The 13,456-nt window shown below is 42.1% G+C and overlaps 1 protein-coding gene across 10 annotated transcripts in view; it reads right to left on the bottom strand.

Moving 5' to 3' along the window:
* NFIA (nuclear factor I A) overlaps positions 1-13,456 on the bottom strand; it is a 231,420-nt gene that overhangs the window by 28,543 nt on the left and 189,421 nt on the right. For 8 of the 10 annotated variants that reach the window (XM_090146780.1, XM_031603459.2, XM_031603406.2 and 5 more), the window contains 2 exons: positions 3,437-3,615; positions 724-889 (listed from right to left, as the gene is read on the bottom strand). In XM_090146780.1, the coding sequence (XP_090002906.1) occupies positions 724-889; positions 3,437-3,615 (345 nt within the window). The remainder of the gene's footprint in view (positions 1-723; positions 890-3,436; positions 3,616-13,456) is intronic. The other 2 variants (XM_031603416.2, XM_031603441.2) reach the window with 1 other exon arrangement.

The following is a 13,456-nucleotide window of genomic DNA, read 5'->3' as shown; positions in this document are numbered from 1 at the left end:
CCTGCACATCCAGACTTTTTTAAAGCATCAAACCCAGCTGAATTGCATTTGTTTCCCAGCAGAGTGAGTCCAAAGTGGTATCCTCAAGTGTGTATCCAGGAATTTGTATATTTGACTTGTGGCTACACAAAATACATATGGGAGCCGTGTGGGTGGTGGAGAGAGGATGAAAGCTTTCTCCCTGGGCCTAAGGAATACCATAGCTTGCCCAAAACGCAGGGCTCGGGAACCACGTCGTACGGGAAAGACGTCTGGGTTAGTCTAAGAAGACTTATTCCCAAAAGAACTATGAATGAACAGAACTCGAAAGAGTTGTTAGTTTAGCCAGCATGTGTAAGCATTAATGCTTTCTGTGAGGCTGTCTGATTTCTGTGCAGTATCTAAACTCTGAAGTCTGTCTTGAGACACCAAATTGCCTCCTCATATCTGTAAGGATGCCAAAGGTCCCAGCTTCGTGACCTAACTTAGCTACAGGCTTTGATTTCTCTTGCAGGTAGTTATGTGAAATGCCAACAAAATCAGAGACAAAACCATAACCTTCAGCTAACTCTCTTCTCGCTGATAAAAAACAAGCTAAGAATTTGGTCACTCATACAGAGAGCAGAGAGCTGCACTATGACCTCCGAGCTCATCCAGTCCTCATCTCTGACCAGGAGATGGAGGACGACGGCAGCACGCTGAGTGCTGCTGTCAGCCCTTGCTTCCCGCTGCGTCTATACTTACTTGGAGAAGTGGGAGAGGTGGCCCCTCCTTCTGTTGATGTAGTTGGAGGTTTTGTGTCTGGCACTGGCAGAGGCACAGGCCTAGCCATTGGTGGCGGAGGTGGTGGTGGCAACATTGGGGTAGGAAGGAATGGATTGTGCACCTTGCCTTGGCTGCTACCATTGGGCTGCCAAAAAACAAGCAAACAGACAGAAATTATACTAAAAACCAGCTATTTGGAACCTCCAGTAATAACAGTCCAGTTTCAAACTCTGTGCACTATATTTACAATTACTTTAGAAAAGAGGTGGCAAAGAGTGCTGTTCCTAATTCTCCATTGATTTCAAGGAACATTGTTTCAAGCCCCGTGAACCCTGTGAAACTAAGGAAATTCTCACTGTTAAACATGTATCCTAGTAGCAACGGGTCTGAATTGCTCTGGATTAAATCCTACCACTCTTTACCTTTCCTGCAGCCCCTCACTCATGCTTAGCAAGCGTTTGGGCAGGATTTTCAACCCCTTGCATGTCCCAAATCTGTGCCTCTGCTACACCCTTAGGATATCAGTGCCTGGGGCTCGAGTGTAAATTTCTTAAAGACATTGCTCATTAAAAGGAAAAATAAGCTTTTCTGGTGGTCTTAAAAGTCACGTCGATATCTTATTACAGGAAAAATGAATGGGTGTATATTAGAGCAACTGCACTCCCACATCCCTTTCGAGTTAGCGGTGGTGCAGCTCGCAGGTTAGTAGCCGTTACGATTCCGGGGAGAAACAGCTGAACTTAGAACTGCCTCATTCTGCACATTAGGAAAAATCCCTCCGTGTGTTCAGTCTGGGATGTGGTCAGTCCCAGGCGGAATGGGCCTAGCTGTGTGAGTACTGGCTTTCAATTAATCATCTGAAAAACCTGTCCGTATGTGAATGCTCTTTCAAGCATCACAAAACCAAGAAGAGGCCTTGGAAAAACAATGCCACCCTTCCCCCTTCCAAGTTGTGGCGTTTACGTTTTAATACAGCCTGGACACTTGAAAACCATCTGCAGAGAGATGCCAAATGCCGTCATAAGGAGAAAGTAGGACAGCCCGTGAATCAGGTGTTCCATTTTAGTGACAAAAATGAGATCACTTTCGACGGCACTCTGCAAATTGATCTCAGTGCAGTTCTTCTGGCACTGAGCATTTGCTTTTCCGTCGATGATAAAAGCTCGGCTTTAAACAGAGATCCGTATTCTAAGTACTGCTAAATAAAATAATATTTTAATTCCTGTTAGGGTTTCCATTAGCCTGAATTACTGGGGACAAAACACTCATCCTGGCGAACACTTGGGACCTCATTTTCATTTCACCTGCGTCGGCACTGACAAAAAGCCTTAAAGTTGCGTAGGTGCAAATCACACCCGTGCTAGAGCAAAAATGGTTTAGGGCATAAATAAAACTCCAATTCATCCGCATTTTACTTAGCAGCACTCCTACTGACTTCAAAGACTGCAGTTCCCAGTGTTTGCACTAAGAAGCAATCCTTCAGGGATATTTATTTTTCCAACATCCAGTGCCATTAACAAACTAATATATTAGTGACATCTCTCAAACACTATCTTGTCTCACAATTAGGTTCCTTTTTTTTTTTTTTTTTGCCAGGAAGACCCCTGCTGTATGTTCATCGTGAGTGTGCTAACAGTTCATAATGCTGAATGGTTTGGGATAAATTAAGCAAATGAATACTCAAGAAAAAAGAAAAGCACTGTATTGATTTGTTGTCTAGACATAAATGTATCTGCTAACATATTGCAGACATTATTCAAAGGCAGTCCTGGCTGGAATAAGTAGAGTTGGTTTTTCTGCTAGGGAAAGGAAAGCACCGAGGACAATATAGCTTATTAAATAAGTGTAATAAATTAGCTGCTAATAATTAAACTAATTCTCATTAACGCTTTCAATCCTACGTATGTAAGAAAGAAACAGTCATTTTGCCAGTTATTACTTCATTGGCTGGAAAAAGTTGCAGGCATTACACTTCATGAAATATTCAGAGCATTATTTTAGGTATGATTTACATAAAATTTATAAATTCTGTATTTGACCGGAATGCTATTTCAATAATAGAAGGATGATTCACTTTATTTGATTAAAAAAATGAAAATGGTTACTTGAAGCTTTGGAACTCTGCTTAATTTTTCATAGAGATAAGGGGAAAAGATAACTGCTTACAGAAATAACAAACCATAATAAACTGTACTTTTAACATCTTGAGTTCAAGTACTGGTCAACTTGATCTAAAGTGCTATAAGGCAGTATTTTTTTTTTTTAATGAACTTAGCTGATCTGAAACATCTGTTTCTCACCCTCCCTTTTCCTGCTCCTTCCCCCCCCTCGCTCTCCCCTGAACTTCAGAAATAATTAATAAAAATTATTCTGCCTTCATATTTTGTTAACCCTCGTTCCACTGGGGTTACAGTGCATGCAGCACAGCCATTTGTGGGGGGACCAGAAGGTCACTGTGTCACTGCCTCCTCCGACACTTTAAGTTGAATTCACCACAATGCGGTCGAGAGGGTTTTGCTGCTTTTTTTTTTTTTTTTACAATATTTTTTGCCACGGCAGCTTTTATTTTTCCTTCCAACGATAAGTCAAGGTGTGCTCCTGTGAGCAACATGCTGTTAAAATAATCCCGTTAGCCCACGATTAATTTTACATAGGACAAACACTTCTGAAGAAATAAAAACGGCTTCCTTACATTTAGGAACCCCACCTGTCCAGCCTGCTGACCAGCGTCGGGGCAGACAAGTTGGACAAACTCTTTCAGAGTCTCCTGAGGATGATAGCGGATTGCTGGGTGTGAGAAGTATGGCCCAGGCTGTTGGATAATGGGTGATGTTGGAAAATGAAGAGTCGATGGTGTTGCATGTGGACTTGCTATAGGAAAGAAAACAAAGAAGTTATAGAGAGTTTTGCCTTTGGAAAAGAAAACAATTCAAATCTACCGTCGTCTTTTTTTTTTTTTTAGCCTTTTTAAAAACGGTACCGTACTGCTTACACATCTGATCTTCACAATTAATATATCAGACCACATTGTGTCCTACCCTCACTCCATCTAAACCCTGGGAGCAAACGCAGCCAGATGTTCTAAAGGATTTGCTGGGTTTTTAGTGGACGTGGAGAAAGAAATCAGCAGCCCTTTGTGAATGTGAAAACTGTTCATCACTTTAAGAGCAGCCCCAATCAATCAGGCAATAAAAAATGTATTTGGGAAATTAGGGTTGTTTAATTGGCATTTCATGTAACTTGGATTTGCACATAGGAATCCATTTGGTATTGTACTGTAAATGGTTGGTAATTTAAAGATGCTCTAACACTTCTTGTTGCTTTTTTTTCCATCTCGGTTTAGGAACATTTATTTTAAGTAATCTGTTTTCATCTAATGAACATGCACGAAGTGGCAAGATCATTTTGAAAATTACATTTACATTACTCCTGAATAATGTTAGGCTCAAATCTTCCACAAGCCTCCAGCCCGCACTCTTGGATGAGGTTTAATTTGGTGAATTTATAGGCCAACGAGCCGGCCATGAAAAAGAGAGCTGAAAAACGTGCTGGAGTGAAGGTACAGAGTGTAATGCACACGAGCCCATTGGCAACGACAGCGTTTACCTCGGCCGATTCCAGCAGAGCTACAAGTGCAGCTGAAGGCAGACTTACGCTCTTCTACCTCATGTGGCACCTCGTCCTTTGAGACAGACTGGGCCGGACCCTCGTTAGCCAACAGTGCTTGCCACTGCTCGCCGTCACCACGAGGCTGCAACGCTGCTGTTCACAGCACTGCGACTTTTCCCTTTCCCCTATCAAATGGGAATTTGCTCTCTCTTTACAATGGCCAGATGACGTGGCTGAGCACAAGCTCCTCTGTAAATCACAGTTTATTTCTCACCCTGCAGTGATCACTGTATCCCTGTGCTCCCCTGCGTGCTGTCCTGGTAGTCCTTCAGGGCTGTCCACGTGCATTGACTGCACTTGTTCACCACACAAGGCTGAGCAAGGCAGGCAATGTCCTACACAAACTTGCGTGTTGGCTTTCTACTAAGTCAAATACACAAGGGGAGAACAAAAGCCTTTGGCACTTTTGGAACAATTGCAGAGATGCAGGAGAGTTAACCAATCAAATACAGACAAGCAAATATCCATTGCATGACAAATGTCATGAAAAAGCCTCAGATGAATAAAAACTGAAATCTGCTTCTTAGTCTTGATCATCACCACTTTGATGACACTTTACTATAGTTTTGTTCTTAGCTTACTAAGCCATTAGTAAAATCAGAGCCTGAAGATGTGTATAAAACACATCCTCAGAGACAGCAGCAAGGAATCCCACTGCATTACCCTACGAGCATTCATTAAAGGTTGGCTGGGCAGCACTGCTGATCCCACCTTTCTACCCAACAAGAATGGTTGCCTCAACACCCATGAAAAAGAGCTGCACTCATGCCTGTGTGCTGAGATGGGATGGACACAAAACTGGGGAATGCTCACAGCTATCCAACAGCCAAGTGCCCAGCCTGCTCTGTCTGCACTGCTGTGCATTGCTCTCTCTTCTTGTTTGCATGTTTTACAAACACAGTGGGTTATTTCTTACTCACTTCCAAACTAACAGGCTTTTTTCCCCAGTTTTATTATAGTTATATTTAACAACTCTTTGGAAAAACAATCCAAATCCTCAAAGCTCCTAAAAGAGGAGATTTTAAGACTCAAAGCTTTTCCTGAGTGTGCTCTTAAGACTAAAAGCAACGTGGGATTCACCTTAGTAAATGTGGTTGTCTACCATCCAAGCTCACTGTCCCAGACACAGCGAGAACCAAGCAGAAGGAGTGGAACCAAAGGAACCATGCCACTCATCAGTGCAGACCTCTGCCTTCAGCCAGCACTCCTTGCAGCTCCATGATTCCACCCAAGGCCCCTGATCTCCCTGACATCCACCCCCAAGCTGCTTAATGGCACTGAAGTCATACTCGCTCCACAGGTAGGAATGCATCGTCACCTCCCCAGCAACATTCATTTTAGAGCTTGTCAAAATATTTTGCCATGAGTATTTGTTCAGCAGAAGCTGGTGGGAAGCATTTTGATGACTACAACAGAATTTTTGTTAGCATACATTTCTGTCTGTTTGGTGTAAAACAATTTTTTTTCTCTTCCCTTTTATCTCTATTCATATATCCCCCCTTTCTTCTATGCCAAAGGAAAGATGAAGGATGTAGATAAATGTGAGAAGTGAAGGTTTGCATGGAGAACATCTAATTAAGTAACAAATACCTTGTGATGTTTTTCAATATTTATTAAAAAAAAGAATCATCTTAGCACCTAGTCTGCCCATGCTATATGAAACTATTGCATAACTGCCCTGTGTTTGTACACATCTGGGAACTAATGTGTTCCCTTTCATCTGCTGAGTGAAAAAGAGAGAGGAATGCTGCTTCAGCCCAACAAGAAGGAGTAAAAAATGGTTCCCAGGAATGCTGAGGCCATGCTGTATTTAATTTTTCCAAGGTTTGGTTCTGCAAACGATAATTGAGAAAGTGGAAATATTCATAGGCATGGAAGTAGTAGGTCTTTGCTGCCTTTGACCTCTGCAGCACGTTAGGGTAGAAAACAAAGTAGAAAGCATTTGTCAGTGGTCTTCCTGAAGACAGACAGAAGCAAAAGGAATGCAGAAGTGACTGGCAATAATTCACAATAGTAAAGTCCTGCAAGAAGGAGAAGGGGGCTCCTCTCTCAAGTTTTGGCCAGCTCTGCAGCACAGCCTTGAGGAGCTTCCTGCTGGTCCTAGAAAAGACCAGGGGAAGGAAACAGGACCAAACAGGCACCAGTCCTCTGTCTGGGCCAGATTTGGGTTCATTTTCTCAGCATAGATAGATTGATTTAAGACGTGATAGAATAAGGAACTCCAAAAGGTTTGGTTTTGCAGCCTCTGACTGGAAAATACCCAATTTCTCAAGCAGCAGTAGGAAGGGCTGCTTGTTAAGAGGAAGAATCTATTGCCATTAAATGGATCAGCAATGGAAGTGTGCCTGCCTTTAACTAGAGAGAGGGAATTCAATGCCAAAGGCTAAGAACTGCAGCTCATATACAGACAACTACTCTGAAGGGTGGTTGTGGGCACCCACTGTGGTGTACAAAGCCAGCCTTTCCAGCAGGTGCTGAGGGCATAACACAACCGTGTTTCCAAACACACACATCCTCACAAACATTTTTAATCAACTCAATTGATTCGTTGTTATTTCCTCTAGTCCTCCTAAAGGTCATTTTAGTCACAATTCACAGAAATGCCTGACAAAAATTCTGAAGTCACTCCATCCTAAAGCCATGACTAGAGTGATGTGCATTTTTCTGCATACAGGAAGGGGCTATAGCTACTTATATGCTTCTGATGGGCAATTACAAGTCTCAATCAGTGACTGTAAATTCCTTGAGATCTTCAAATGGAAGATAAAACAGATCTTTGTCTATTATTTATTTACTTATTGACTTATTATTTATGTATCCCTAAGCAGCTCCACACTGCCAAACCATATTTCTCTTGGCGTCTTTCAGCTTGTGACATTTATATTTTATTACTGACCTCACTAAATGACATAAAATATAAGTCCTACCACCTATGAAAATAAGTGTACTCCAGATCAGAGCTTCACTTCTACCTACTGTAGGTATGGAGGAGTTGGACTATCCGGTGTTATTAAATCTGTTATTTGGGTGGGGAGGGGCTGGCGGCAGGAATTCTCCTTCCATCTCAAGGCAAGCATAAATATTTCAAAGCACACATGATTCTAATTCCATTGAAGCTCACTTGAAACATCCCGACTTTTTATTGCAAATGAGATGATAATGTATGGTGGCCTGCAACAGATATACCAGTATTTTAATACTACTGCTATTGGGCCAAGTAATTACGCAGTACAGCTGTTGCATACTATACTGGATTTTTGAGCATTTTATGAGTTTGTGGTGCTGTGCTGCATAGAATAAGAGGGTTTCTCAGGCTTTTTCCCTGCAGCAGTCCCACTAAAGACCCGTGGGATCCTTTCTGCCATGAGCACTAGCTGATGTGGCAAAGGGACTTTGTGTCCCACCTGTAGCACTCAGACTTCCCCACCAGCACAGTCTAACATATGGGAAAGACATACTGATCCATCCACCTTCCATCTCCTCTTCCAAAAATCCTTGCCAAGCCCCTTCGCATCCAGATGATTAGGATGAAACTCCTTTTTTCATAAAGTCGTCTGAAGTCAATAAAGGGTCATTTTGTGTTGCCTTCTCCAAGCAGGGAATAGACCCCGCACTCCTCACCTGTTCAAGGAATTAGAGGTCTGGGGATGCAATCCCACTGTCCCTTCAGTGGGTCAGCCTTGCTAGGGCGCAGTGATGAGATACCTCCTGCGTAAAGTGATGGTTAAGTTTACTAACAGCTCATTAAAGATTGATCAGTCTTCCTAGAAATAGTAACGTTATAATCATAATGAAACAGGATCACTTATATCAGCCTGTTTTTGAGGCCATTATAATTGGCTTCATTACAATTAAGAAAGTATTTTTTTTCTTAAAGTCATTTCCCTGGAAATGTGACGGAACAGTTTGTTCTGCTAGATGTTTCCACTTCAGGCTTCTAGGTTGCTTTAACTCCCTGCGTGCTGCAAGCCTTCTGCTAGCATTTAAGTGATGCAAGTGCCAGTTCAAATTATGCAAGATGTATCCCACCCTTTGTACCCCAAAGGTACTTACTCTAAAATTGACCATATTAGAGGACTAATTGGCTAAGCCACCATGCTGGCTGATGTGAAATGCTTCCAAACACCATGAAACAGCTGTGTTTATCGGAAATATGAAGAGTGACTTTTTAATAAGGAGATCTGGCAATAATCCAAATTTGTTGAAAGGAACTTACACTTCTGTGTATAATACAATGCAAGAGGTGAAGAATAGAAGCCTAAAACAATAGCTTTAAGTCCAGAGATTTTTTGTGATCAAAGCAGTTACCCAAACAAGAAAAAAAAATCATTAAGAAACTTGGTCTGGGACTTGCAGAAGTCCTGAGAGAATTCATTACCTGCTTTTCAATCTCAGTGATTGGAGCTGAGTCCCTGTAACTCTTTCAAAGCTTTCTGAAAGTCCCCATTTTTCTCACTGCCCATTAGAAGTAGACTTTAGGGTGATAAATGTAGAGCAGACTTGAATTCAGGGTAGCAAGGACTTGTCTCTGCTTCAACATGGAGCTGCTGAGGATAGAAGTGAGCAGAGCAGGACCAGCCCTGTGAGGGGAACTCAGACCAGTGGAAAACAAATGCATTGCTTTGGTCCTGTAATGCAGCAAGAGGCACGCAGGCATAGCTGGAAATTCAAACTGTAATGGAAGTAGCTGGCTGATGTGAGAATACAAACACCCTAAATGTGATGGATGGAAGATCTGTTCCCGCCTATGGACGTCAAGAAGAAGGACTGAACTGCAGGATGCCCATCTCTCAGCCCCTGAAGTCAAGTGCGGGTGGGAGGCTGAAAAAACAGATCCACAGTGACTGCGAGTCGGGCTGCCTATCTGCCCCTTTTTGCTGCTTTGAAGACCAAATTGTGCAAGGCACCTGGACCCTGTGTGCAGGAAATTAGAGATTTTGCAGCAGCAAGTGGGAGGCAGAAGGACATTCTGCACACAAGCTCCCAGCAAAAGGAGAACGTGTTTAACGCTGCGTTTGGGCACAGGGCTCATTGGTGTACGAGCTGCTTTTGAAAACCTGTAGAGCTGAAGTGAGTGCTGGGTTCAGATCCTGGCACAGGCAGGGGGCCACTTAACTTTGCTATTTTGAGCAGATTCTTTTAAAACATGTCAGCTTTCTCTTACTTTGGGGAGATCATAATGCTAAAAACTGATCACATGGGTAGAGGAATAAAAACCACCTCTGTCTAAAGCACTCCCAAGATAAAAGGTAGAGGTGAAAAAAACTTATTTAACCTATTTGTGGAATTCCTGTTTCACATCAAATACCGGCAACTTTTGCATATTATTATTGGTTTTAACGCATATGATGTATTCACCTATATGGGACAGAAAGTACAGCTAGGAGAATACATCATGTCTTTCTAATAATGAAATGCAGTTGATAAGTTTACAATAGAAATGTAAATTCTCTGAAAAACCACAACCTTTATGTGTGTGATGATATAATTCTGCTTTGATACTAAAAAGGGCATGGTAATGGAATCTGTGACTTTGGAGTGATATATTGCTGTTAAGTTAATAGGACTCCACATTCCCATTTCTAATATCAGTGTTTTTTTCCCCCTTTCATTCTGTAGATGGTAAGCTGATACTACATAAACATTGTTAAAGCTATAGTTCCACGCTACAGTAATTCACTTAACTTTAACATGATTTATGGTTCTGTCAATAGAGGAGGTTGAAAATCCAGAGCTCTCATGCTTAAACATGGGTTCCATATTTAAAGCAATAATGTGCTTTTTGTGTGTGTCTGAAGCTAAAAGAATTTAGCATAAAGCAGAGATAAAAATATTATAGTTCACTGCACTGTTTCAAGCATACAGTTTAACTTCACGGATACATCAAAGAGGGCAAAGAATCTGAATGCCGAATTGGTAAAAGCATGGGTAACAGACTTTGGTCCTGCAGCACTTTATTTTATATTATTTTTTAGGGATGCATGAAATCCTATTAGTATTTTTAACACTGCCCTTTTTTTTTTTTTTTTTTTTTTTTTTCCTTCTTCTCATTCTTTTGCTCAGTTAGATCAGCTGCTTTTGTCAGGATGCGTTTAAATCTGGGTCCACTGTGTTAATCACCCCCCATTCTTCTTTCTGGCACTTACCCTCCAGGCTATTTGCCTCTTTAGGAGATTAAGCGACCAAGTCATCTTGTTGCTCTAACATGTCCTCACTGGAGCAACATATTAACACAATTCCTCTGCAAAAGAGCCCTCTTTAGAAGTTTGCTGCAGGGATGACAAATTAACCCAGCATGGTGTCCCACACATCTATCTCAGTACAAATTATTAGTGTAATAGAGCTTTTAGTTATGCATTTATCTAGTAATTATTGAACGGTTATACAAAACGAAGCTGAGCAATCATGGCCCTTTATGAGGCAATCTCAGTGGGTGGCCTTACAGTTAATTTAGGATAGGACTGTCTAAGCAGTTCACTCGCACACAAATTAGCTGAACAGCCTGCTCCTTTAAATATTTCCTATGTCACAGGCTAACTCTTTACAATACAACAAAGGTAGAGTTTTAATTACACGGTTCCTGACTTTTGTTTAGCTGAAGCTTTAACCATTTGCAAGCCTTCCTCCCGGTCCTCCCCTGCCTGGGATATGGCAGTGGATGGGAGATTGGGCAGGGCATCCAGTAATTACTAAGCCCTGACCTTGAGGCCATCTGTTAGGAAACTGCTTTTCTTTCAGACTGCTCTTGCTTCAAAGTGAGGGAATGGAGAGAATCAAAACCTTCACCTACGTGCTCAGGTGAGCCCTCCCTGTATCCTGACACTAACCTAGAGCGTGACTTCGCACTGGGCTGGGTTAGCTAATCTCCTGCTCACTGGGATGCTATCTGGGGTTTCTACTCAACTGCCATACACATTCCTACCCTTGTGCCACGGCTCCCTCCTCTTTTGGTTGTCTTATATTAACATCCCTTGATCTGAGGTGTCTGTATCAGAATGAACTTCCACTGCCCTGTTTTTGTCCGAATGCAAAGGAAAGCAGAAGGCTGCTATAGTCCGGCAGCTTTGAGGCAGCCCTCAAATAATATGCAGTGTGATATATACAATTGTGTATTGCAAAATGTTCTTTTGTGCTTGAAATTAGCAGAAATTATCATCTTGGTACGTGTGAAGTCGCCTGAAAGGACAGCTAACAGCTACCGATATTTTGGTGACCCAAGTGAGAATTTTGACAAAGAAGGGCACAACGTCTTCCCAGATTTTTGACAAGTCTCTGCCACTGAGGCACTAACAGAGAGCATCAACCTGTCCAATTTCCCTGGTAGACCTCATCCTGATAGAAATCTCAGTGGTTATGCTTATTGTGGAGGAGATTACTGCAAAGGAAACCACTCTGCTAGTCGACTTTCATCCCTTCTTCTCTTTCTGCTCACACACCTAATTGCTTAGGTTTTTCCCTTTGTGCTGAATTTCTTGTCTTGTAACTGTGTTTCTCCTTCATTTATCTTCCTAACATACCATCTCATTCCTTTTTTTTCTTTCTTTCTTTGCCTTTTCTTCCTTGCTTTTTGGCTTGCAGTGTCTATGTTGTCATATTCTGTGGAAATGCATGAATGCTCCAGAGCACAGGCTGCTGTATATCCCAGATTTACAAGATCGTGGTTTAATTTAATGTTTCAGCCAGCTCCAGATACAAAGTCACTAGAGTGTAAGTAGAAGCGCACGGAAACCTAAAATCACTTTTGTAAATACTGCTGCCACCTGTAGTATTTAAATACTTCACTGTCCAGTAAAGAGTTCAAACAGGCTGAGGCTGATGTTGGAAAACTCTGTGTGAGGCCAGCAGTAGATGATGGCTTTGCAGTACTGGAGTACTGAGGTGAGAAACACCGGCCACCAGATCATCTATCTTGAAGGTATCAGAAGTACACTGCGTGGGAGAAAGCGATCTATCTGCTCGAATTTTCAAGGCTTTGAAATACGTTCTAAAACTGATAGCAGTGCTAAAGCCACCCTATAGGTGATCAATTTACCATCTGCCAGGCACTGAATCCTAACCATGCTGGTCCAGAGAAGACATATGGTGCATTCATAGAGTCATGCCCAAAAAACTGCCATCATCAAGTGAGGCTCCATGAATCACTTTGCTAGCTTAGCACCAAAGAAACTTGGATCTTACCACCATCTGTTGGAACTACTGAGGAGTCACTGAAGCATTGGCATCCATGCGCCAGCACTCACTGCACATCTGGTCCTATGGTCAGCCAGCTCAGATCCTCTCTGCTGGCTACTGCCCAGCTGGGCTGAGTACTGGCAGCAGCACCAATGCAGATAGGAAACTAGTGTACAGCCTTCCACAACACAGTGCAGGGCAGACGATTTCATGAGAACAGAGGTTTTCCAGCTGGTTCGTTGAATGGAGCATTTTACAGCAAAGAAATCCTCTTAATGATCTACGCTTTCTCCAAGTTTAGTTCCCAAAGTGGCTCGCTGCGTGGATCACTGCGAAGGGCACTCCAGGATCCTGGGATATCCCCAGTACTAAGATGTTCACTTTGTTCTACAAAATGATTGCAGGCGTGTGAAAGATTCAGGAATATTCCTGAGAAGTTACAAATCACTGGTTGTCAATGACAACACCTGCCACGAATAGTCTACAGCTTCTTCTCTGCCATCTAAATTGATCGTGCTTTACAAATGCATCTCATATACACATCCAAGTGATAAACTTGCACAGATGAACATCAGAAGAAGATTGAACCTTCTCGTAATCATTCAGTTGGCTGAGGAGCTTACTCTGATGGTGACCTACTTATTCGTGACTTTCCTTTCTCTGACATGCAGAGAATCTCTGCAGAATGAGGATTAAATCCAGCTTTTATCTTCCCGAAGACAACGCAGAATGACCTGTCATCAAGCATTTACGTAATGCATATGTAGCCAAAGAGGAAGCAACATATGTGCACTACATTATTCCTATCATTACTGTAAAATCTACAAGTCTCAATAACTGATAGTGGATGTGAATTGCTCAAAGATGATAT

Source organism: Phasianus colchicus, chromosome 9, assembly GCF_987193195.1.
Source record: "Phasianus colchicus chromosome 9, bPhaCol1.hap1.1, whole genome shotgun sequence".
NCBI classification, from domain to species: Eukaryota; Metazoa; Chordata; class Aves; order Galliformes; family Phasianidae; genus Phasianus; species Phasianus colchicus.
This window is presented reverse-complemented; position numbering and strand designations above follow the sequence as displayed.